This window comes from Dipodomys spectabilis, unplaced genomic scaffold (genome assembly GCF_019054845.1).
Source record: "Dipodomys spectabilis isolate Male_0828 unplaced genomic scaffold, ASM1905484v1 ptg000132l, whole genome shotgun sequence".
Classification (NCBI taxonomy): Eukaryota; Metazoa; Chordata; class Mammalia; order Rodentia; family Heteromyidae; genus Dipodomys; species Dipodomys spectabilis.
In genome coordinates, this window is record NW_024870809.1 from 6,379,602 (window position 1) to 6,405,588 (window position 25,987).

The 25,987-nt window shown below is 37.8% G+C and overlaps 1 protein-coding gene across 2 annotated transcripts in view; it reads left to right on the top strand.

Annotated features, from left to right (window-relative positions):
• The window catches only part of Morc4 (MORC family CW-type zinc finger 4), a 54,689-nt gene that overhangs the window by 11,595 nt on the left and 17,107 nt on the right, over positions 1-25,987 (top strand). For both annotated transcript variants that reach the window (XM_042690079.1, XM_042690081.1), the window contains exons 4-11: positions 1,133-1,350; positions 1,935-2,082; positions 4,855-4,987; positions 5,273-5,401; positions 9,137-9,256; positions 10,978-11,078; positions 20,789-20,887; positions 23,976-24,104. In XM_042690079.1, the coding sequence (XP_042546013.1) occupies positions 1,133-1,350; positions 1,935-2,082; positions 4,855-4,987; positions 5,273-5,401; positions 9,137-9,256; positions 10,978-11,078; positions 20,789-20,887; positions 23,976-24,104 (1,077 nt within the window). The remainder of the gene's footprint in view (positions 1-1,132; positions 1,351-1,934; positions 2,083-4,854; positions 4,988-5,272; positions 5,402-9,136; positions 9,257-10,977; positions 11,079-20,788; positions 20,888-23,975; positions 24,105-25,987) is intronic.

The window sequence follows — 25,987 nt, forward strand, 5'->3', positions numbered from 1 at the left end:
AAATACTGAGGGCCCACTGAATGCTCTTTGCTGTTCAAAGGACAGTTTCCTTGGAAGTTACCTTTCTTTGTCATTAGATTCATTTGTAGGATGGACAAAGCTCTAATAAAGTTTGTACCCCCAAGGATATGGTATTACTTGATAATACTCCCCTTTCTTGGGCACCTAGTCTGTAATATATTAAATTCTTCTTTAGACTATAGTATGAGGGCAAGAATTATATCTTTTTTATTCACTGTTGTGTATCCAGTGCTAAGTACAATACACAGTACATAGTAGCTTCAATAAATATTAACCATATGGTAGTGTACAACATTGTAAAAATTAGTCCACCTAGAGAGAAGCAGTCTTTAAGATTGGTTTTATCTGTGGTGAAGATAATTTTCTAGATACCATTTCTTTAAATTTTTTGAGTTCTATTCTTTTTTATGTGAGTATCAACATGGCAAGTAAGAAAGGGAATGGTTCTAGCTCTGAGATGAAGTTGATCATAAAAGGGACTACAGAGTTTGCTAAGGTGACTCAGTGAGAGGCCCTTAATAGAACAAGGGAGACTTTATACTGCAGCTGTTTGCAGATATTCAGAGGCAGAACTACCTATTTTTATCTCTTGGTTATATTCCAGTGAACTGTCCTAGCAGATGGAGCAGAGGGTAAGAATTGGAAGGGTTATCCTTTGAGAGTTGAAATTGTGAAGATATATAATCTCCAACTTTCAGATTTCTAGAGGATGATGTGAACAGGTTTGAAAGATAGCTTCTTTACTACCTTTGATCAGTGCCACTATCTGGTACTTTTATACTCTTCAAGCAACTATGCTTTTCACCTTACCCTAACTTTCTATTTTATCTAGACAAGAAAGCAGCTGCACAGGCCTTTGCCAACTCTCTGTTGGCCGGTGAAAAGGGGCCTTCTTTACATTTACAAAGTTATGGTTCTAGCACTCTGGAGCTTTTTACACACAAACAACTTAGAAAAATCAGTCTCATTGCCCCTTAGTAATTTCCTATGTTTTTAACTTACAGTTTGCAAACATCAAAAGGAGTAAAAAAAATGTGTTTTTCAAGTGTAAGTCAATATTCTATCTTAGGATGATTTTAACATTTCTGATTTTTTTCTTGTGTAATTACAGCTTTGGCTTTACAGATAAAGTAATAAAGAAGAGCCAGTGTCCCATCGGTGTCTTTGGCAATGGTTTCAAGTCAGGTTCCATGCGTCTAGGAAAAGATGCTCTTGTCTTCACCAAGAATGGGAGTACTCTCACTGTTGGACTCCTATCACAGACCTACCTGGAATGTGTCCATGCACAGGCGGTTATTGTACCAATTGTTCCATACAGTCAGCAAAACAATATCCTTTGTGCTGGTTAAAATTTAGTGTTGGTTAAAAATGAGTCTAGTCTGATTCTTTTGTTAAGAATATTTTTCTTCTGGGCAGTTGCAGCTATCTCTTGATATTCATGCTTCAAGTAAATTTTAAAATTTAAAAATATATTCAAATGTCTTCACTTTAACTGGAATCTCTCCCTATTAAATGTTTTTAAAATAAATAAGAACATGGACAGAAGTTCAGAAATACTTTTACTCTGTTGAATACTTTTATTCTCTTCTCTGTAGTTTGATTTATATAGTCTATTTTCCCCAGTCACTATGCTTCAGTACAGTTTTCAGGGCCTCCTTTTTTCCCCTGAGGCTAGCTATAGTTATGTAAATAATAATATATATCGGCTTATCTGATAGCAGAATTACTTCTTGTTCATTTCCTTGTACCCAGACAATATGGCAGTAAGATTTGAACTTAATTGCTTCCAAATAGTTTAAGATTTCAGCCTTTGACATTTTCACAAATATAACATTGTCTTTTTTGTATTATATCTTTGAAGATGTATTCTGCAACTGTTCAGTTTTTTTTCCTTTGACTGTATTTGGTTTTACAAAAAATGATTATTACTGAGGATTCCTTGCCTAGCCTGGAAGCCATCTTGAACTATTCAATTTTCAACAATGAAAATGACCTACTGGCCCAGTTTGATGCCATCCCAGGCAAAAAAGGAACTCGTGTTCTCATTTGGAACGTCCGCAGGTATACTATTCCAAGGATAATAGATATTAATAGAGAAAGGTAGAATGATGGAGCAAAGTTTAAGCCAGGTGCTGATGGCTCATGCCTATAATCCTAGCTACTCAGGAGGCTGAGATGTAGGGATCATGGTTTGAAGCCAGCTCAGACAGAAAAGAACCTGTGAGACTCTTACCTCCAATTAAACATTCAAAAATTGGAAGTGGAACTGTGGCTCAAAGTGGTAAAGTGTTAGCCTTGAGTACAAAGAGGCTCAGGTACAGGTGCCCAGGCCCTGAATTCAAGTCCCACCCCCAAAAACAACAAAAAAAATGATGAGGGCTGGGAAGGTGGCTCAGTGGTAGAGTGCTTGCCTTGCATGCATGAGGCCCTGGGTTCGGTTCCTCCGCACCACATAAGCAGAAAAAGCTGGAAGTGGCACTGTGGCTCCAGTGATAAGAGTACTAGCCTTGAGCTGAAGAACTGAGGGACAGCGTCTAGGCCTAGAGTTCAGGCCCCAGGACTGACCAAAAAAAAAATGATGAACCAGATTTTAGTTTAGAGAAACAGATACATTTGGATACGTTTTTCTGTAACGTTCACTTGGTTGTATTAAGAGTGGTTCTTGATAAAATGTTATGCATTTAAGGTGAAAGTGTGCATATCTTGAGGTTATTGCTACAGATAACTGGGATACTGTGTGTAAGGTACTCAGAATCCTTTATAAACTTGGAGTTCCTATTCATGGACACTGTTTTGAGATTGGTAGATGATAGTTATTCTATGTTTGGCTAATAAGCTGAAGTATGAGAAAGTGATTAATTAAATGTGATCTTTCAAAAAAATAAGGTCCATAATACTTTTAGAAGAGCTGGAGTAGAAGTCCAAAAAGCATTGAGGCAGATCAATTTCAACTATAATGAGACTGTCTTAAGATCCTGTCTTTAGCATGAATAAAATAATCAAATATTCTGTGATGCATAGTTCGTTTAATCATAGCATGTCACATATACATTTAAGAGTGTATTAAAACCTAAATAGTAAAAACTAATACGAAATAGAAGTATTACTGACATGTTTAATTGAGCAGAGTATCTGATATAGTCATTATTACTTTTTGTCTTAGGTTAAACTTAAACTTATGATCAAACAATACTGGCTTACACAGAGTTTATGATTAGAAAAAAAGAGGTTTCAAGTAGACCTTCTCTGTGACCTATTGGGGAACCCCCAATGAAATTTTTTTTGAGATATTTCCAATGATTTACACATATTAAACAGACTTCCTTTGTACATTCTCAGTTACATCCTATTAGATGTCCTATAAGTAAAAGATTGCATGGCCAATAAGTTTAGAGAAAGCTAGCTTTAAGCCTACTTATGTTGCTTTGCTCCAGGATTTCTTAGAAATTTCATATGCTAATGCTTAATGGGCATGGAAAATACTTGAGAGAGGGTATTATATGTAGTATTCCCCAGTTAAAGATTTAATTTCTCCAGACCCTTTTTCTTGTATGGGAGAGGTAAAGAGCAGGGTGGAAAGAGATCTTCCTAAGGTTATATGTGTTTGAATGGGTGGTATACTGAGAATCAGGATTACCTTGAAAAGTTCAGAATATACTAGTATGATGGCTTGAGCTTTATATAGGTTACATGTCATAGTGGCCCCGATTCAGCTCGGAGAGCAGAGATTAAGTTTTCAGCACAAAAACTCCGAGTGTTTGTGGGTCCTAGTGTATGAAGGAGGTGACGCTAGAGCTTCTAAGAGTTGTTTCTCAATTTTATTTGGTCATATATTTTTTTTGTTTCTTTTGCTCTCTATTGCTCTTTATTTTCTTAATATTTTAGGGACTACAGTTCCACAGAATACACTCTTTTCCCCTGGCAGTGGCAGGGTCTTGGAGTGGACCTAAGTCAGTGGCCTAAAACAATGAGCGTAAGAAAGGTCCTTATGAAAGGAATACAAGTACTATTATATTTAAGTGTTAATTCCATGAATAGTATACTAGAGAGCTAGTAGATATATGTTGTTCCTTCTGTAGAAACTATTTTTCCCTTTTTTGTGGTACTCAGTGTAAACTTAGGGCTTTTCATGTGCTAGGCAGACACTCTATCCCTTGAGTTACGGGCCCCCCCCCGCCCCCGGTCCTTTTTGCTTTGATTGTTTTGTTTCATCTGTACAGTGAGCATCCTTTTTATACTTCTCAGACAGCTGGGATGACAGGCATACGCCACCATGTTCAGCTTTAGTAGTTGAGATGGGGCTTTCATAAACATTTTTCCAGGGCTGACCATGAACTGCAGTCCTCCCAAACTCCATTTCACAAGTTGCTAGGATTATAGGCATGAGCTACTGTGACTGACTCTTTTTTTCTTTCTAAGATCTAGTATTAGAGCTAGGGAAATCTTAGTATCTCATGCTAATGCTTAAGTCCATAGAGATGATTTTGATTCATCTATTCAGTTGAGAAAAGTTATGTTATTCAGTAACTTCTCCAGAAATACTCAGAAAGCTGAGATCTATTTTAAGATCCACATTTGAGGATAGCTGACATCAATTTGATTTAGACATTAGTACCACTACTATGAAACAGTACATTTGTTTAAATTGGAAATATCTTTATATATTGTGTGATTCTCGAGTTGTTTGTAGTTCCTTTGCACTATTGGTCAGGGAAAAACATACCTGAGTATTGGTTCATATTATTTCTCTCTCAGGTTCCATGTAAATTGTCCCCACCCCCTCCCGCTTTGGAGCTAGTTCTTGTTAGATTAGTACCTGTCTTTTTTACCCAGAAACAAAGATGGAAAGTCTGAGTTGGACTTTGATACAGATCAATATGACATCCTGGTATCAGACTTTGATGCTGAAGAAAAAGAGGCTGATGATTTTACCTCCAAGCTGCCAGAAACAGAGTATTCTTTACGGGTAAGTAAGAATGGTTCTTCTCCAACAGTGAGAGGTTAGATGTCCTATAACATGAAAGATCAAATTTTAACTCTGCTAGGATTCCTTTGCACAGTCTCCACAGAAGCAGTTTAGGTGATGAGTTTTAGTAACATTTCATTGTAGTTGTTGGCATAAGAAAGCAGGGTATTAACAACTAAGCCAAATCTTTGTCCAGCAAAGGCTTACCTGGCTAGCAGTATTTTAATGAGAATTTTGGTAGGATTGGAAATGGAGCACAATAACTTTCCCTTTACTATTCCATAGGCATACTGTAGTATTCTGTATATGAAGCCACGGATGAAAATCTTTCTGCGTCAGAAGAAGGTGACTACCCAGATGATTGCCAAGAGCCTGGCAAATGTCGGATATGATATGTATAAACCTACCTACACAGTATCCTTTTTAGTTTTTAAAATTTTAACATCTCATTTATTTTTATACCTTTATCTTTATTAGAGGGTACCATCCACTTCAGATTTCTTTTTTTTATTATCAAGGTGATATACAGAGGGTTTCAGTTACATAAGTGAGGTAATAAGTACATTTCTTTTTTTTTTTTTGGGTCCGGTCGTGGGGCCTGAACTCTGGGCCTGGGTGCTGTCCCTCAGCTCTTCAGCTCAAGGCTAGCACTTGAGCCACAGCGCCACTTCCGGCTTTTTTCTTATGTGGTGCTGAGGAATCGAACCCAGGGCCTCGAGCATGCAAGGCAAGTGCTCTACCACTGAACCACCTTCCCAGCCCCAATAAGTACATTTCTTGTCAATCTTGTTACCCCTTCCCTCAATTTTCTCCTACTTTCCCTCCCCCATATCCCCCAAGTTGGGTTGTTTCAAATATATTGTCTTGTGTATATCATTGTTGCATTGGTTCTTCCTTATCCTTTGTCTCACCATTGTGTTGTTCCCCTTTCCTAATTCAAATAAATGTATATACAGAACCAGGGTACCAAAACCAAATACAGTAACAATAGAGGATATGCCATAGGGGGAATAACATACAAAAGCAACAAAAAAAAGACATGGTATATTAAAAACAACAACAACAATAAAACCTCTTGTGTCCATGTCTTGGAGTTCATTTTGCTTAGCATCATCTTATATGGTCATAAGTACATAGCTATTGAGGTATTCTGCTCATCTGCTAAGATTATCCTAGACATATACTAATTATTGTAAATAAAGGACACAATGGGACCTAAATGCTCAACTTATCTGGCCATAAAAGAAATGCAAATCAAAACAACATTGAGATTCCACCTCACCCCAGTTAGAATGGCTATAGTCAAGAAATGTAATAACAACCGATGCTGGAGGGGATGTGGTCAAAAGGGAATGCTACTGCATTGTTGGTGGGAGTGTAAACTTGTTCTGCCACTCTGGAAAGCAGTATGGAGGTTCCTCAAAAGACTACACCAAGCTCTCCTATGACCCACCAGTCCCACTTTTGGGCATTTACCCAAGTGATCACAAACAAGGCCATACTAAAGCTACCAGTACAGCTATGTTTATCGTAGCATTATTCACCATAGCTAAGATGTGGAACCAATGCAGATGCCCCTCAGTAGATGAATGGATCAAGAAAATGTCAGACACACACACACACACACACACACACACACACACACACACACACAAAATGTCAGACACACACACACACACACACACACACACACACACACACACACACACACACACACACACACACACACACACACACACACACACACACACACACACACACACACACACACACACACACACACACTCTGTGCTTCCATAAGAAAGAATGACACAGTATCCTTAAACCTACATGTACTTGACTTGCTCCTTTCAGGTTTAAATTTCTGGATTTTCATAAGAAGCCCAAAACTTGACTTTTCCAAATCAAATTTGTGTGTAATAATATAAATCCTATTATAGTATGCTCTAAGGAAGCCTCTCTCTGTCTCTGTTTCTGTCTCTACCTTTTGCTGGTACCAGGGCTTGAACTCGGAGCTTCATACACTTGCTTGGCTTTTTTACTCAAGGTTGGTTCTCTACCACGTGGGTCAACTTGGGTCATAAGAGGAGTTTCCATGAAGATTTTGGGATAGAAAGAGAATAATTATTTGGGAGGACATTAAGAGAATATGAAGATCTGGGAGAGGTGTGTAACAAGAGCCCCAATGCATGGGCTTTTTTTTTTTTTTTTGGTCCAGTCGTGGGGCCTGAACTCTGGGCCTGGGTGCTGTCCCTCAGCTCTTCAGCTCAAGGCTAGCGCTCTACCACTTGAGCCACAGCGCCACTTCTGGCTTTTTTGTTTTTGCTTATGTGGTGCTGAGGAATCGAACCCAGGGCCTCAGGCATGCAAGGCAAGCGCTCTACCACTGAGCCACCTTCCCAGCCCCCATGAGCTTTTTTTTTTTTTGGGTCCGGTTGCGGGGCTTGAACTCTGGGCCTGGGCGCTGTCCCTCAGCTCTTCAGCTCAAGGCTAGCACTCTACCACTTGAGCCACAGCACCACTCCTGGCTTTTTTCTTATGTGGTGCTGAGGAATCGAACCCAGGGCCTCAGGCATTGAAGGCAAGCGTTCTACCACTGAGCCACCTTCCCAGCCCCGCATGGGCTTTTTTTTGTGCCAGTACTGGGTCTTGAACTCAGGGTTTGGGTACTGTCCCTTAGCTCTTTCATTCAAGGCTGTTGTCTACCACTTGAGCCATGTCCTTGTTTAGGAGAACGCATTTCTTAAGTCTTAATTTGTGCACCAGCTATATAAGAATCATCTGGAAACTCTTAATGGTCCCAAGACATTGTAGCTTATGGTTCAGTAGATTTTGGAATTTTATTTTGAGGTAAAAAATGGGATATTCTCAGGATCACAAAGGTGCAATATCAAATAGTATTTACTGAAATGAACTCCAAGAAATGGAAACAAGAGGTGTTTTTTCTTTGTCGTTTTCATTTTCCTTTTATCTTGTTAGTTTATCTATTTTTGGAAGAATAAGGGGGCACAGAAATGTTGGGACAAAAGGTAAACAAATGCAGCAGCAGTGATGCTCAATAGACACTGTTGAAAATGAACTATCCAACTTGTGGGTGAGACAGGAAGGAAAAACTGGGGAAAAGTGAGGGAAGAGGTGACATTGTCCAAAAAGGAATGTACTCTTTATCACCTTTACAATAACATTAAAAATATCCTCAGCTTTTTCTGAGCGATCAGGCTTGATAATCTCAGCTGTAGGGATAATTCACTATAATCCGTATAACACTTTGTTGTATTCCATTGATTCAAATAGAATATTGATTAGAAATTGTCATTCTTTTTGGCTATAATGTATTTTATTGCTATACAGGTCTAAGTTTAGTCTTTGATAGAGTTAGGAAGGTACAGACTAATAGGTTTGTTTTTTTGTGATGAGATGATGTGTTAAATTTAACATGAATTTTTGGTGGCCATTTACAAGAGCACTTACTTTCACTCCTATACTCCATTGCAGTGGGAATGGATTCCAGATACTAGAGAAAATTTTGGTATAAACTATATTAATTAGGTCAGTCTTTATTAATTGCTTTTTAAGCAAAAGCAATGTCTTGGAAAGCTCACAGTTCTTAAGTAGTTGTAAACATTGTTCTTTTATTTTATTTTCTGCATCATATACAAATGCAGCCTCACCCTTACAGGTTTGAGACAGATACTCAAACTTCTGCCCAACCTGGCTCAAACCACAATCTTCCTGATTTCTGCCTCCCAAGTAGCTGGGACTTTGTATTTGTTTTAATGAAAATACAAAGTTTTCTATCGTTCTTTTATGCTTTTTTCATTCTCTTACCATGGTTTTTGAATCAAGTAGGAATCATTAAAAACTCATCATTACTCAAGGCTAGAATTCTACCACTTGAGCCGCAGTTTCACTTTCCGCCTGGGCTGGCTTTGAACCACAGTCCTCAGAACTCAGCCTCCTGAATAGCTAGGATTACAGGTGTGAGCCACCAGTGCCCAGCAGGTAAAGTATATTTTTCAGTGATTGCTACATATTTCTGAATGTCCTCTAGAAGGTTTGTATCAATTTATATCCAATGGCATTTGGAGTTTTCTTGCAAAATAATGCAATTTTTTTGTCTGGTGCTTGTATCCTTAATAACTTCCTTAGAATAAACAGGTGAGAATCACTTTTGGATTCTCTTGCAAAAGTAACAACCAGTTTGGAGTGATGATGTACCATAACAATCGGCTCATAAAGTCCTTTGAGAAGGTGGGATGCCAGATAAAGGTGAGTGATTAATATCTCTTTGATGTAGAGGATTGGAAAGAATAAAAGGAGAATTTCAGGTTTGTAAAGTGTACAACTTTATTAATGGTTTCACTTCTATCTTGTACTGGTTGTTAAATTCTCATATAGGAATTCTGTGTTACCAGTGAGCTGTTTTGTGTTGCAGAAATTCTTGCTGCTTGCTATTCTTCACAAGTTTATTCAGCCTACAGAATTTACTGAGTGCATTGTTTAGGTATCTACTATTGAGAAGCAGAGTTAGAATATCAACAGCGTCACTACTTGTATGAACTTATCAGTGAATAAAGTTGCTCTTTACATTATCTTGGAGAGACAAAAACGCATATTGTTAAGATCCATAAAATTTGGTCATTGAAGACAGAGATTTGGGTCCTTGATTTTTTTTTTTATGAGCTATGTCCTTTAATTATTTAATATCAGTGTGATTCAGCTTCCCTTACCTGTAAATGGAAACAATAGTACTTTTACTTTTTTCTACCTCATAGTTTCAGGGTTGAGAGATTTAAATGGGCCAAATATGTAATATAATTTATATGTCAAACTATATATAATATTTAAGGATTGTTTTATTTTTTGTTGTTTATTTGTTTTGGTCGTGGGGCATGAACTCTGGGCCTGGGTGCTGTCCTTGAGCTCTTCAACTCAAGGCAGGCACTCTACCATTTGAGCCACACAGCCACTTCCGGTTTTCTGGTGGTTAATGGGAGATAAGTCTCACAGACTTTCCTGCCCAGGTTGGCTTTGAATCGTGATCCTCAGATGTCAGCCTCCTGAGTAGCTAGGATTACATGCCTGAGTCACTGGTGCCTAGTTTGTTAGAGCATCTTTTGTGTGTATGTATGTGTGTGCCAGTCTTGGGGCTTGAAGTCTGTGTCTGGCTGCCATCCCTGACCTTCTGCTCAAGGCTAGCATTCTGCCACTTAAGCTACAGCTCCAATTCTGGCTTTTTGGTAGTTTATTGGAGGTAAGCGTCTCACAGATTTTCCTGCCTGGATGGCAGGAAAAAATCCTCAGATTCCAGCTTCCTGAGTAGCTAAGATTACAGGGGTGAGCCATCAGTGCCTGGCTACTGTTGCATCATTGCTACTGTTATATCATCTGTAAACAACTCATGTTTGTGTGTCAGTCTAATAAGCACCTGGAAACAGTTCCTTCCATTAAAGAATAGATATTTAAAACCCCAAAACTTCTTGCATCAACTTAGAATTAATGATCACTTCAAGTCCGATTCCTTTAGTAATTGTTTTGTGGCCTATGTGGAGAAAATGCTTATTTTAATAGATGAATATGTGTAATGATCACATAACATCTCTAAAAATTTCATTTCAGTTTTCTAGAGCAGTAGTATTTAATCTTGACTTTTGGAATTAAAATTTTTTATTAAATTGAAGTCTTAAAGCAATCTTATATCAACCAGATGAAAATGGAGGTTGTGTGAGTGGAGTAGAGGTAACTGTTAATCCCTGAAGTAACCTAGAGGTCCATAAATCATAGTCTGAATATTTTCTGCCCTAGAATTTCAGTTTCTTGTTCCATGTAGCAATTGCAGTCTTCTGAAGTATATAAGTGTTTCTCTAGATCTTGATGGCCATTCTGTACTCATGAACATTATGTTAACCTTTCTATGGTTATGTGGAATTGAAAGGAAATGCCTCTGGCAGTTAACGCTAAAGTGTTGAAATTAATATTTTTCTTCTAAGCCAACTCATGGAGAAGGTGTGGGAGTAATTGGAGTCATTGAGTGTAATTTCCTAAAACCTGTCTATAACAAACAAGACTTTGAGTACAACAAGGAGTACAGGTGAGTCACTTTCAACCTTATGTGTTTCTGATAATTTTCTCAGATATGAATCTGTTCTCTGAAACCTCAAAAATAATCAGCCAGATATATTAAATGAAACTTACTTTAAGTCTGTTTTCCAAGATTAGAGATAAAGTGATTTCATTTTCAAAATTAATGTTTGAAGCTTGATAATATGGAGTCGGTTTAGAAATGATAAAATGAACTCAGGAGTCATTTGCTAATATATTTGTGATAAATTGAAGGTCATTGTTGTTCACCTTAAAGAGACAAATTGATCTGAAATTGTTGAATACACAGTAAGGAAAAATTCTGAAGTTATTACAGACATTTCCTTGAAGCCAGCGAACGTTTTTGGGACAGCAAGAAAGACATATGATTTCAGGGAAGATCTAGATTTACCAGGGAAAACCAATAGGTAAGAATCAGAGATCATGTTAGGAGATAAGAATTGTTGCAGCCAGGCTAGAATAGGTTTTGAGTTGGAGGTTTAATTCAGTGGTAGATTATTTGCTGGTATGCATAAGGCCTGGAGATTGATACTTCCTATATCTTAGTGACATATGAGTGACAGGAGTATGAAAAATAAGAGTCCTTGATGCCTATGAATGAATGTAGAAATATGCAAATAAGAAACTTGAATATGTATGAAGTAAGATGGGTCTTTTCAGGAAAATCTGCCTAATAAAAACCAAGGAAGTCTTTACAAAGCAAATTATATTTGAGCTAAACTTAACGGAAAAGTTGGAGTATTCTAGGTGGACAAGTAGGGGAATGATATTCTAGGCAGAATTATATGTAGGACAAAATAGGCAAGAGGTGTTCTTCCAATGAATCTTGATAAGAATCACTTCTTTCTTTATTCTCTTTTGTATGATGAATTTAAATGAGATGATCATGGATTATCCAAATATATATTCTGTATATCAGAGTTTATTTTGTTAGACATACAGGATTTCTGGCTTAAGCAGCTTAACTTAAGCTACATATTTTATTAAAAACAATACACTGCTAAATACAGTCTTTTGAGGATCATACATTTTCATTTTTGTCTGATTCTGTCATCAATTGTCCATTTTGTTTTTGATACAGGGGATTTAACATAGGGCCTTACTAAAAGTACACAGTCCAGTCTATTACTTTTTGTTAATTTTCTATAAAATGAAAATGCGTTTAGATAAGGGAGTTTGAAGCTGAGTGTGATGGAGTATACCAGTAATCTCAGCACTCCTCTAGAGGCTGAGGTAGGAAGATTGAGATCAAAGTCAGCCTGGGATATATAACAATACCAGACTTTTAAAAAAGTTCCCTAACAATTTGAGAGATTAGAGAAAATTGTCTGCTGTCACAAACACATCCTATGAGTATTATATATATCAAAACAAAAATTATAAAAGAAATACTAGCCATCATACTACTGAAATATCTAGAAATAAATTGTAATTTCATTTTTAATAGTGGTATCAGATTTTAGCTGCCAGTATCAGGATTCAAAATGCAATCAATGCATATTGTTTGTGGAATCATCAGAGAAGTTCAAGATATAGTTTATTTATTTATTTTGTGAACATACTGTACAGAGGAGTTACAATTACATGGGCAAGATAATGAGTACATTTCTTATCAAGCATTGCAGCCTCCTCCTTTGTTTACCCTTCACATCCCTTCTCAGCCTCTCCCCGCCCTCCCACCCAATCCTCTCCCCCCTATCAAAGTTGTAAAGTTCGTTTTCGACATGACAACTTGGACTTCTCATTGTTGCAACGGGTCCACCTGTATCCTTAAACGACTTGTTTTTCCCCATCTCCTCCACAAATTATACCGACATCAAATATAGTGAAAGCAGGGGTTATACTGTGGGGGAGGGACATACAAAGCAACAAAGAAATAATCTTATAAATGCGTTAGAAACAAATGCATGAAAGATAAAAAACATTTATATACATATCTAAGGGTTCATTTTCCTAACATCACATTATCTGACCTTTTCTGCTTGTCTCATACATATACTAGATATTGCAAATAAGGGAAACCATGGGACCTATGTTTCTTTGGGCTTGGCTTACTTCACTTAATATAATTTTTTCCAAGCCTTTCCATTTCCTAACAGATGGGGCAATGTCATTCTTTCTGATGGAGGCATAGAATTCCATTGTGTATATATACCACATTTTCTTGATCCATTCATCTACTGAGGGGCATCTGGGTTGGTTCCATATCTTAGCTATGGTAAATAATGCTGCAGTAAACATAGTTGTGCTGGTAGCTTTAGTGTGGTCTTGTTTGTAAACATTTGGGTAAATGCCCAACAGTGGGATTGCTGGGTCATAGGAGAGCTCTATGTGAAGTCTTTTGAGGAACCTCCATACTGCTTTCCAAAGTGGTTGAACAAGTTTACACTCCCACCAACAATGAAGTAAGGTTCCCTTCTGTCCACATCCCCTCCAGCATCTCTAGTTGTTAGAGATCTTGATTTTTGCCATTTTAACTGGGGTGAGGTGGTATCTCAATGTTGTTTTGATTTGCATTTCTTTTATGGCTAGGGAGGTTGAGCATTTCTTCATGTGTCTATTGGCCATCCTTCTTTCTTCTTCAGAGAAGTTTCTCTTTAAGTCTTTAGCCCACTTATTTATTGGGCAGTTGTTTCTTTGAGGATTTGTTGTTGGGGGGTTTAATTTTTTGAGTTCCAAGTATATTTAAGATATGAGACCCTTGTTCATTGTATGGCTAGTGAAGATCTTCTCCCAATCCGTGGGCTTTTTATTGATCTTGCTAGCTATGTTCTTTGCCATGCAGAAGCTCTGCAACTTCATGCAATCCCATTGGTCCAACCTTTCTTTGATTTGTTGTGTTTCCGGGTCTCTATTCAGAAAATTTCGGCCTGCGCCAAGGAGACCTAGGGTTTCTCCTATTCCATCCTGTAATGTTTTCAGAGTGTCTGCTTTGACTCCGAGGTCTTTGATCCATTTGGAGTTGATTCTGGTGCAGGGTGATATATAAGGATCTAGCTTTAGTTTTCTACAAGTAGTTAACCAATTTTGCCAGCACCATTTACTGAAGAGGCTGTCTGTCTTCCATTCTATTTTTTTAACTCCCTTATCGAAGATTAGATGGCTATAGGTCTGTAGGTTCATTTCTGGGTTTTCAATTCTATTCCATTGGTCCTGATGTCTGTTCTTGTGCCAGTACCAAGCTGTTTTGATTACTATGGCTTTATAGTAGAGTTTGAAATTTGGTATTGATATTCCTCCAGCAGTGTTCTTTCTGTTGAGGAGCGTTTTTGCTATTCGGGGTCTTTTATTGTTCCATAAGAATTTTTGGATTGCCTCTTCTATTTCCTTGAAGAATGAGGTTGTCATTTTGATAGGTATCGCATTGAATTTGTAGATAGCCTTGGGAAGTATTGCCATTTTCATGATGTTAATCTTTCCAATCCAGGAGCATGGGAGGTTTTGCCATTTTCTAAGTTCTGTTTTGATTTTCAAGATATAGTTTTATTTATTTACTTTTATTTATTTTTTGGTCCGATCGTGGGACCTGAACTCTGGACCTGGGCACTGTCCCTCAGCTCTTCAGCTCAAGGCTAGCACTCTACCACTTGAACCACAGCGCCACTTCCGGCTTTTTTCTTTTTGCTTATGTGGTGCTGAGGAATCGAACCCAGGGCCTCAGCCATGCAAGGCAAGCGCTCTACCACTGAGCCACCTTCCCAGCCCTCAAGATACAGTTTTAAGCACCTTACTATGTTGATGATAATAGATTGTCATACTTAGGAAACAGATTAAGAAAGTATTACAATGGCTAATGGGTCAGTCAAAATCTAACTGGTATGGTGTAGCAAAAACTGTCATGGTAGAATAAATGAAGGGATTGGGACAGAGAGTATGACATAGGATATGTCTTAAGGCACAAGAATACAAGATTGAGAAAAGAGTAGAAAGGGAATTTCAGCATGGAATTATAACATGAGCTAAGGTAACAATATGGGAAAGGGAAATAAAGAAAATGTAACTGGAATGAAATAATCTCAAGTTAGATGGACAGGGGAAGGGCACATGATTGGCAAAACATTTTCTGAGAAGGGCCAGAAGATAAGTATTTTGGCTTTTGTTGGCCGTATCATCTCTTTTACAGCTATTCAGTTCTGCCATAGAATAAAAGCAAATATGGACACTTAGTAAAGGGATGAGCATTGCTATGTCCAAGTATAATTTTGTTGACAAAGCCAGGCAATGAGTGGAATTTGCCTCCCAGGCTGCAGTTAGCTAACTCTATCTTAGACCATCATTCCTCAGATTACACACAGCACGCTAATAGGGGAGCCATAAGATAATTTTAATTTTTTGTGGGAAATACAGTGATATTCACCTTCTGTCTATAAATAATAGTGTCTTCTATTGTTGTAACAAATTACCACAAATGTAGTAGCTTAAAACAATACTATCTTAATGCAGATCTTGTTGGAGCTAAAGTCAAGGTGTTTGTGGACTGCATTCCTTTCTGAAGGCTCTAGGGTAGAATCCATTTCCTTGCCTTTTCCAGCTTCTAGAGGCTGCCAGCATTTGTTGGCCCAAGGCCGTCTTTTCCAACTTCAAAGTCAGTGTTCTGCTCATATTGCATCATTCTAGTGCCTTGATTTTTCCTTCTGTGATTGTGATTCTTCTTCCCTATTCAACTTTTAGGATCCCTGTAATTAAATTGGGTAATTTTTGATAGCCTTATTTTTAGACCAGTTGATGATAACCTTAATTCCATATGCAGTCTTAATTCCTCCTGTGGTATAACCTAAACATACTTAACTATTTCAATAATTAATTTGTAGACATCTTTGTATGACCATTACTTTATTTTGCTACAATCTGTCCTCTGGTGTCTTAAGATTCACTTCTCACATTTGGAATGTGTTCACCTTGTCCCAGTATCCCCCAAAGTCTCTACTCTTTACAGTATTAATTCAGTCTAAAATCTCAACTAAATGTCATCAGCTCAAAGGTCCCAAATTTCTTTATCTAAACTACATATAAATAATAATCCTCTACATCTTCCATGTGTGGATGTATCTTCACTCTCTCCCTCCCTTCCTTCATTACAAGACTCCAGTTAAAACTGGTAGAGGAAAGAAGGAGTCGCATCTAACAAGTCTAGCTAGGCAAATTCCATTAAATTATAAAGACTGGCGATCATATTCTAGGGCTTCCGACTACCTTCTGATCTTGAAGCTTTGACTTCTTGGTCTTAGAGTTTACCCTTGAAATTATCTTTGTTCATGACAGGTAGCATATAATTACTTCTGAGTAGTTGTATTAACCTGTTTCCTGACTAAAGAGTTTTGAAGGTTCAATAAGCTTCTTTCCATCCCCTTTTATCCAAGTTGGAAGCTTTTGTGCTTGCACCATTCTCAAGAACCTTGTAGGTCTTCCTTGTATGTCATGAATGTTCATTCCTTCAACAGGAAGCTATTGACATCTTGCCTAGATAATCCCATTTCTATTCTTGGCTTCAGCTGAGATGACTATGAGTCACTTGCTTAATCTTTCCAAAGATCGTTTTGTGTGACTGAATATTTTGAGCTTTTGACCTTACTGAGATAATACTACAAGGTTCTTCAACTTCACTCTGTGCTATTTTTCTTGAGCACATTTTCCTAACAGTGAATCTCCCTAAATTTTTATACCTTTTGCAGTCTGGATGGGCTGTGAATTTCCACATCACATCCTGGTTCCCTTTAAGCCCAATAGTTTATTTCTTTCCTCTTGCACTTTACATCAATAGCCTGAGAACACCAGACACCACTGTAGACACATTGCCTGGAGATCTCCTCAAGCTAATGATCAAGTTTCATCATTTACAAGTTGTGCTTTTTACCACTATGTAATAAGGATCTTTTCTCATTTTCCAGTAACATGTTTGTTTTCTTCTGAGCCTTTATTAGCAGTGCTTTTCCATATATCCATTAACAGTCTGTTTACGGTATTATTCTCTAAGACAATTTGTATTTTCTCCAGTTTTTCCACTTCCTTCTGAGTCCTCACCAGTGAACTTTTTGATGTCATATTTCTTTTTTAAATGGGTTGAAATTGTACACAATAAGGCGTTTCATTATTGCATTCCCATGCCTGCATATAATCTTATTCACCTACCTCCATTATTCCCTCTTATCTCTCACCTTCTTTTCTCTTCCCCTTGCACTTCCCAACTAGTGCCTCCTCTGTTACCATGACTTTGTTTTGTTTTCTTTTCACTACTACAGATGAGAAAGAATATGCTATACTTATCTTCATGGAACTGGCTTATTTTACTGAACATTTCCATTCATTTTCCAGTAAATTATATCATTTTATTCTTAACGATTGAGTAAAAGTCCATTGCGTATATATGTCATGTTTTTTTTTTCTTCCTTCCCCCTTTTAGTTCTGGAGTCTTGAACTTGGTCTCACACTTGTTAGGCAGTTATGCTGCCAGCCATTTTTATAGCTTTAGTTATTTCTGATAAGGGTTTTACATTTTTTTGTAAATGTAAATTTTTTGTAAATTTGTAAATGGTCCAGGACAGCCTGGACCACGATCCTTCTATTTACCCTTCTATATAGTTGAGATGATAGGTGTAGACCATCATACCCAGCTTTTTTGTTGAGGTAAAGTCCTGCTAACTTTTTACCTGGCTATCCTTAAGTTGCAGTCCTCTTGATCTCTGCTTTCCAAGTAGCTGGGGTTATAAGCATAAGCCCTCACACCCATCCACATTTTCTTTTACCATTTGTGCATTGATGGACACATAGACTGATTCTATAATTGCCTTTTGCAGCATCTATATTTCTATTAACTGTTAACTTACTGAAATTAGGCTTTTTACTATTTGTAAAAATTATTCCAGCCTCTGCTAACTTTCCACTGAAAGATAGTCCCATCATTTTAGGTATTTGTTTTAGTAGTATCCCATTTCTAGGTACCAAACTGCTATACTTTTTGTTAGATCATTTATTTGTGAATGTAGGTTTAATCCATTTAAAGTAATCACAAGGAAAATTATTTGATATCTGCTATTTGTTTCATAACTACCCTGTCCCTCATTTCATACATTACATCCTCCTTCCCCCCAAGAACTGGGCTTTGAACTCAGAGCTTCGTGCTTGCTTGGCCGGTGTTCTGCCACTTGAGCCAGTCTTCCAGGCTGTTCTTGTTGGTTATTTCTGCCTGGGCTGGCATCAGATTGTAGTACTCTGGATCTCAGCCTTCTGGGTACCTATGATTACAGGCTTGAGCCATCTGTAACAAGGTACATTGCTGTCTTTTTTTGTGTTTAATTTTTTTTTTTGGCTTGAACTCTGGGCATGGGCACTTTCCCTGCGCTCTTCAGCTCAAGGTGAGCACTCTACCACTTGAGCCACAGCGCCACTTCGGGTTTTCTAGTAGTTTATTGGAGACAAGAATCTCATGGACTTTCCTGCCCGGGCTGGCTTTGAATCTCGATCCTCAGATCTCAGTCTCCTGAGTAGCTAGGATTACAGGTGTAAGCCACCAGTGCCCAGCTAATTGATATTTGTTTTATAGTGAAGTGTTTAAATTCCTTTCTAATTTATTTTTCAGTATATTTTTGTACTAGTTGGTTTTTTGTGGTTATCATGTAGGGATTGTGTTTAACATCTGTCTTTTCTCTCTTCTCCTTCTGTACCTCCATGATACCTGTGTTATACCACTAATGGTGTCCCAAAGGTGCCTGCGGCTCCACTCACTGTTCAATTTTTTTTGTTCCTTAGTCTCAATAATTAATTTCTCATGCTTATTTATTGTTTCTATTGTCTGCTCAAATCTGCCTTTGAATCCCTCTAGTGAATTGTTCATTTTGGTTTTTGTATTTTTCAACTGTAGAGTTACCATTTTCTTGATTTCCTTCACATTTGCATTTGGCTCTTTGAACGTCCTTAAGATAGTTGTTTTAAAGTCTTTGGTAGGATCAACTTCATATAATTTCTGTTGAATTTATTTTTTCCTTTGAGTGAGCCATACTTTCCTGTTTTTTTTGCACTGTGATTGTTGTTGCTGTTGAAAGCTGGACAGTTGAAGCTAATAGCATGTCAACACTGAAAAACATTCCCTTATTTTCCCATGGTTTGTTTGTATTTCTGTAAACTGTCTTTCTGCTAGGAATCAGATTAAAGGGCAAACTTTAGGTCTTCACACTTCCTTTCAGAATTCACAGCGACTTTCTAATTTTCCACATATATGTGATTGCTTTTGAATCTTAGTTTACATCTGGCTCCCAAAACAAAAGAAAAAGAGAAATGAAAAAAGATAAGCAAGGTACCATTTCTTTGAATCTTTAGACATTGGTTAAGCCGGAAGATGACAAGCTTGTAATAACGGAGGAAATGCAATAAATTGGCCACTTGCCTTTTATATACTGTGAACAGAAATAGCAGTGGGTGATAAGCGCAGGTCCCATGTTTATAGGATAGCCTCCCATTTGCTTCCCTACAAGGTGCTCCTTGAACACATCCAGCTTTGCCTGTCATGGCAAAGCTGCCATGACAGTGAATAAAATTAACCAGTTTGCCATCTTAAGAGTTCCACAATACTTTGGCAGATTCTGCTAATGCAGTTGTTGTCTAGGCAAGGAGACAGATTTCATATGCTTCCTACACTGCCATCGTCCTGGCCTATCCAATGTAAGTAAAGTAGAGGTGTGAAAGTTATTGTTTGAACTCATGGACTCATGCTTGCTAAGCAAGTGCTCTAGCCTCATGTTCAGCCCATTTTTCCTTTAGTTTGTTTTTCATATAAGGTCTCATGATTTTGCCTACACTGGCCTTGGACCACAGTCTTCCAACCTATTTTTTCCAGTAGCTGGAATTACAAACACATATTACAATGTTTGGTTTATTGGTTAAGATAGAGTCTCGCTAACTTTTCACCCAGGCTGGCCTTGATCCACAATCCTCTTGATTTCTACCTTGTAAGTAGCAAAGAATAGCTTGATTAACAGGTGTTTGCCATTACATCCTACCTGGAAGAGTTATTCTTAAGGAGAGAATAGGTCTGCAAAAACTTTGAAGAACAATACAAAGATGTTTTGTAATTCTAAATTTGTAATGTTCCAGCTGTATATAGCTCTACATTAAGTTGTAATGTTATGATATAGAATTAAAAAGGAACAGTTAATTAGACAAAGCTAGAATTCAGATACAGCCTTCAATAGTAGCTGTGTAGTAGAATATTTGCAGGAATTTTTTTTCTCACTACAACTACTACTGCTATAGTTAGCATTTGGCAACAGAGGAACTGCATTGATATAAAGCTAATACTTGATGGATTTATCATAGGATACAGTATTTGGTCCTCTGATTTTAACTTGATCCTGAATTCTTCACCTGTTACCATCTGACAAATCAATGCATATCATTGTAAAATATTTGGTTTTGTCCTAGCTCTGCATTTTGGTGCTCTGCCATAGACTCTATCCCATAGTTTATTCTATGATTCTACATGTGCCAAAAGTTTGCAGAACCCTGCATTCTAGGCTAGTTCTAGTGACAATTTTGACTTTTCAACCAAAATGATTACAATATGCAGTTTTCAGAGCAGTGTACATCCATCTTAGTTTCTTAAGGAGTAGATGTTGAAAGCTGCCTAATATTCTAAATGGTTAGCCTCTGTAAATGGGAACTTTTTTTCAACAAGTGTTGTGCTTTGACGTATTTCCTGTATTTCAGATCAACAATAAGTGCCCTTGCTCAGAAGCTGAATGCTTATTGGAAGGAAAAGACATCTGAAGGGAATTTTGAGTTCTTCCCTATAGCCAGAATAGTACCGTGAGTAATAAAATGCATGAAACTTGATACGTTGAATTGAAGCCCCTTTGTGCAACTGCTTAAAAATAATACAAAAATAAGGTAAAATGCATGAAAGCATAAGGAGTCTTGTCCTTGCATAAAGTCAAAGGAACAAGGATAAAATGGCTTTTTGCATCAGGAAGTTTTATTAATTAAAATAAGAAAGCATATGTACTAATCATATCGCATTCTAAACTTCCTGATTCTGTTTTCATACTTGTGTGTTTGAATCATAAATACATGGAAGTTTAAGTAGTTAGTTTAGTTGAGACAGAGTGGCGTTATGGAAGACCATGGATGCTAAAATCACTGCCCTCTGGAATGAAAAAGTCTAGATTTGTTTCTGAATATTTGGGTGAATTTTGGTAAGTTTCTTCACTATCTCAGTGTATTGAATTAGGTGGCATATTTAGCATACTGCTTGGCATAGAGAAACTGTTAAATATCTCAATAAACTTTCCTTCTCAGGTGGTAGTGTGCCAGCCAATGAGGGAAAACAAGTGTCAGATAGTGAGTTTGAGTGCTGGTCTCAGATACAAAGGAAAAGGTTTCCTTCTCTTTAGTACTACTGAATATTGTTTGTACTGAACTAGTATTTCAAAGTAGAATAGCATATTACAGAAAAGGTAGAATTAATTGAGAAGAAAGAATTTATTAAGAGAAATAATGCCACCCAGAAGAAGATAAAATGCCCTAGTGGATTAGGAAAGGACAGTGCAGAGTAGACTAACAACACATACACCACTAGCTGTACCACAATCAAGACAAAAATTACAAAGATTACAGTGCCCTCACTTGTTCAGGGGGAGGCATCTGTATGACAAATATATGATGTAAAATTTTGTTTCAAATGCAACCTGATTGCTGTATATTTGTTTCTACCTCATTCTAAAGATCTCAGCTCATGTCTATCCTCCCTGGTTTTAAAAAAAACAACTGAAATGAAGACAAGGTACTTTGCTTGCCTTTCATGTTAGTAATGATTAATCCAGTCACACATGTTCATATACTGCTAGAGAATGTATATGCTAGAGGTAACAATTTTAGTAATTATTCTTGAGTACTTAATGCCAAACATTTTTAATTCTTTATGTATAGTCATTTGTTGAGTAATCACAATAACCTTGGATATGCACAGATACTACTGGAGAGACACAGATGCTACTATTTGTCTATAGACAGAAGGAATGTGGTATACCTGTATACCTAAGGTTCAAATATAGGCATTCTGGCCCCTAAACTTCCATTCCTCTAGAGGGATATGGGGAGGGGAATATAGTACAGCTCCCTTAATCCCCCCCCTTTTTTTTTTACTGCAAGCATTAGTTCAAAATCTCTCTTGTCTTCCTGTATTGAAGGGCCTACTGTGGTCTGCGTAGAATCTAAATTGGAGTTGTGTTTTTCCCTGAGAGAATAATATTGGCATCTTTCTGGAAGACAGGCTTCCATGCAGGACCGTGTGGAACCAAAACTATGACCTTTCTTCTCTCCTCTATTACTGCTGAAGCTGCTGCTTACAGGCTCTGGCTGTGAACACAATGGCTGTGTGGTAATATTCAGACAGCAGAGGTCAGGCCTGAGCCTAGATCTGAAAAGCTGCAAGTCTAAGAGAAAGCTCTAGGTCTGAAATCTTATGTGAAGTGCCTTTTGCAAAAGCAATTTTTAAAAAGAGGACATAGTATTTGAGTGGAAAAATTATGAATGCCTTCTATTTTCCTTATATCTTTCTGTGTTTTCGTTTTTCCATAAGTGAGATTGTATAAAAGCAGTATAAATGCAATATATACAAAATCTAATGGTGAAATAGGCCCAAGGTATCCCTCTCTCAGCCTTTCTTGTCCTTTTTTTTTTTTGGGGTCCGGTCGTAGGGCCTGAACTCTGGGCCTGGGCGCTGTCCCTCAGCTCTTCAGCTCAAGGCCAGCACTCTACCACTTGAGCCACAGCGCCACTTCCGGCTTTTTTGTTTTTGCTTATGTGGTGCTGAGGAATCGAACCCAGGGCCTCAGGCATGCAAGGCAAGCGCTCTACCACTGAGCCACCTTCCCAGCCCCTCTTGTCCTTTTTTTCTAGCTTTTGCTCTCCTCTGTCTAACCTACCTTTCACATCCTAGCTATTGACTACCTTTACCATGCATGGGCCACCCCTTCACAGAGAAACAAATTCACTTGACAGTATAGGTGAGAATGGGTATACATTTTAAGAGTCAAACTCTGGAAGATTTTGTAATTTAACTTTATGTTGTTGAGATGGACTTACCATTTCTAGTTATGAACCATTAGTTTTAGTTACGAAACTTAAACAAATTTTTATATACTTTTAAAGAATAACTTTGGGTAAAATTTTGACTTTACCAAGTGTTTTTACCAAGTTAATAAATTCTAGAGTTATAAACATCCTATTATTTGCTTAGGACAAAGGTTTTCAAGGTAAGTATTACTGACCTCCATAAATAATGGTATTAAATAATACCTAGTATTTTTCTTTTTCATATTTGGTATAGTTCCATCATTTTTGGCCCCTTCTGGGGCTTGAATTCATGGCCTCAGTCTCATTCAGCTTGCTCACAGCTGATGCTCTACCATTTGATTCTTGCCTCCAGTCTGGCATTTTGCTAGCTAATTGGAGATGGAATCTCTCTCTCCCTCCTTCCCTCTCTCCTCTTACTCTTCATTTTCTCTTCTCTTCCCTCTCTTTCTCTCTTTCTCTCATCTTTCCTCTCTTCCTTCTTCTCCTCTCTTTTTGTCCTCTCCTTTCTATCTCTATCCCTCCATCCTTCTCTTCCCTCTCTGATTTTTCTGCCCATGCTGGCTTTGAACCTCAATCTTCAGATCTCAGCTTCCTGAGTAGCTAGGATTATAGGTGTGAACCACCAGTACCCAGCTCACTCTATCTTTATTTAATCTATGAAATTCAAATTACAAGCATTTTAGACATAAACTATGACATTTCACACATTTTCTATGTGAAACTAATTTGTTTGGTTTTTTACTTGTGGATATGTGTCTTATGTACCACAAAGCAGAGAGCTAGGATGTACACTATCATACTTCTATTTTCCCTCATTCAGGAAGATTCCTGACCAGACATGGGTACAGTGTGATGAATGTCTTAAATGGAGGAAGCTTCCTGGCAAGGTTGATCCCTCTACATTACCCATAAGATGGTTTTGTTACTATAATCCTCATCCAAACTACAGGTAAAGTTGTACATCTTAGTAACATTTCATTTGTTTATATATTCTAAGATACTTCATCTCAAATCTATAGTTTTCAGCCAGGTAATTCTATATATACTCTGGTTCCTCAAGTGATTTCAAATTTGAGAATGATGAGTTGACTTTTTATGTGTCTTCTATATGGAAACAATGTTAATAGTGCCTATTGTCCATTAAGTACTATTTGTCTATGTGTGTGTCTTTCATTTGCCATGTTTTCCTTGTAGCATCCAGCATCCAAATTGTCTATGGACATTGACTTCAATTTAACCATTTTTAATCTGACTTGGCAGTCATAAATGTTCATAGTAAGTGACTGCTTCAGTCCAGTTGTAACTTTTAAAAAATTATTTTTTGTAGGATAAATGCTGATAGAAAAAAGGTTCATTTGCCAGGCACTGATGGGTCACACCTGTAATCCTAGCTACTTGGATACTGAGATCTGGACAATGACAGTTCAAAGACCTGGGCAGAAATGTCTGTGAGAAATAAGAAAAGAAATAACCAGTCCTTTTTGGGTTGGAGGTATGGCTCAGTTGGTAGAGTACTAGCCAGTGAGTGAAAGTGTCAGGTACTGAGTTCCAGTCTTGGACCTTAAAAAAAAAAAAAAAAAGAGAACCCTGGGCGCCAGTGGTTCATGCCTGTAATCCTAGCTACTCAGGAGGCTAAGATCTCAGGATCATGGTTGAAAGCCAGCCTGGGCAGGAAAGTCCGTGAGACTTTCTAGTAAACCACTCAGAAAACTGGAAGGGGCACTGTAGCTCAAGTGGTAGAGCAATAGCCTTGAGCTGAAGAGCTCAGAAACAGCGCCCAGGCCCAGAGTTCAGGCCCCATGATCACCAACAACAAAAAAGAGAGAAGTTGGGGCTGGGAATGTGGCTTAGTGGTAGAGTGCTTGCCTCGACTGCATGAATGAAGCCCTGGGTTCAATTCCTCAGTGCCACATAAACAGAAAAAGTCGGAAGTGGCACTGTGATTCAAGTGGTAGAGTGTTAGCCTTGAGCAAAAGAAGCTCAGAGACAGTGCCCAGACCCTGAGTTCAAGCCCCAGGACTGGGGGAAAAAAAGAAAAAGTTTGTGATATTCCCATTTCCAAACTAAGTAGTGAAAAGCTGGGCTGGAGGAATGTTTCAAGTGATAGAGTACCAGCTGAACATGCCAGTTAAGCAAACATGATGCCTTGAGTTCAAATCCAGTGTCGTAAAAGTAAAAAAAGTCCTCCAGGCCAGGCACCTGTGGCTCCTGCCTGTAATTCTAGCTACTCAGGAGCCTGAGATCTGAGGATCATGGTTCAAAGCCAGACTAGGAAGAAAAGTCCATGAGACACTTACCTCTAATTAACCACCAGAAAACAGAAGTGGCACTGTGGCTCAAATGGTAAAATACTCACCTTGAGCTCAGTCACCGAGGCCCAGAGTTCAGCCCCACAACTGATCAAACCCCCTTCCTCCCCTCTCACCCCCACCACACACACAAAAGGTCCTTCAACCGAATATGCTATTTAGGGAAAATGTTTAAAATAGAAAATATTAAGTAAGTGAAGTGTAGGTCTATAATGAGTAGGCATTTTCTCTAGTCTTCAGATGTGCCTAGGCACCTTTCCATGTAAAGTAAATGGTAACTATATGAATAGAGTAGGAGATTGGTGTTTGTTTCATTTTTTAAATTCTTTATATGTTTCTACTTAGTCCAAGAGATAACCTTCCAGGCAATAGTTCTAACCTTTACTCACATAAAATGGGTTTAGTTTCTATTTGTTACTCCTTTTTGTTTTATTTTATAGGATCACTTTTGACCATTGAATACATTATCCTAAAATTTTCAATTTTCTTCTTTACATACAGCAAAATTTTGTCCAGTGAGTGG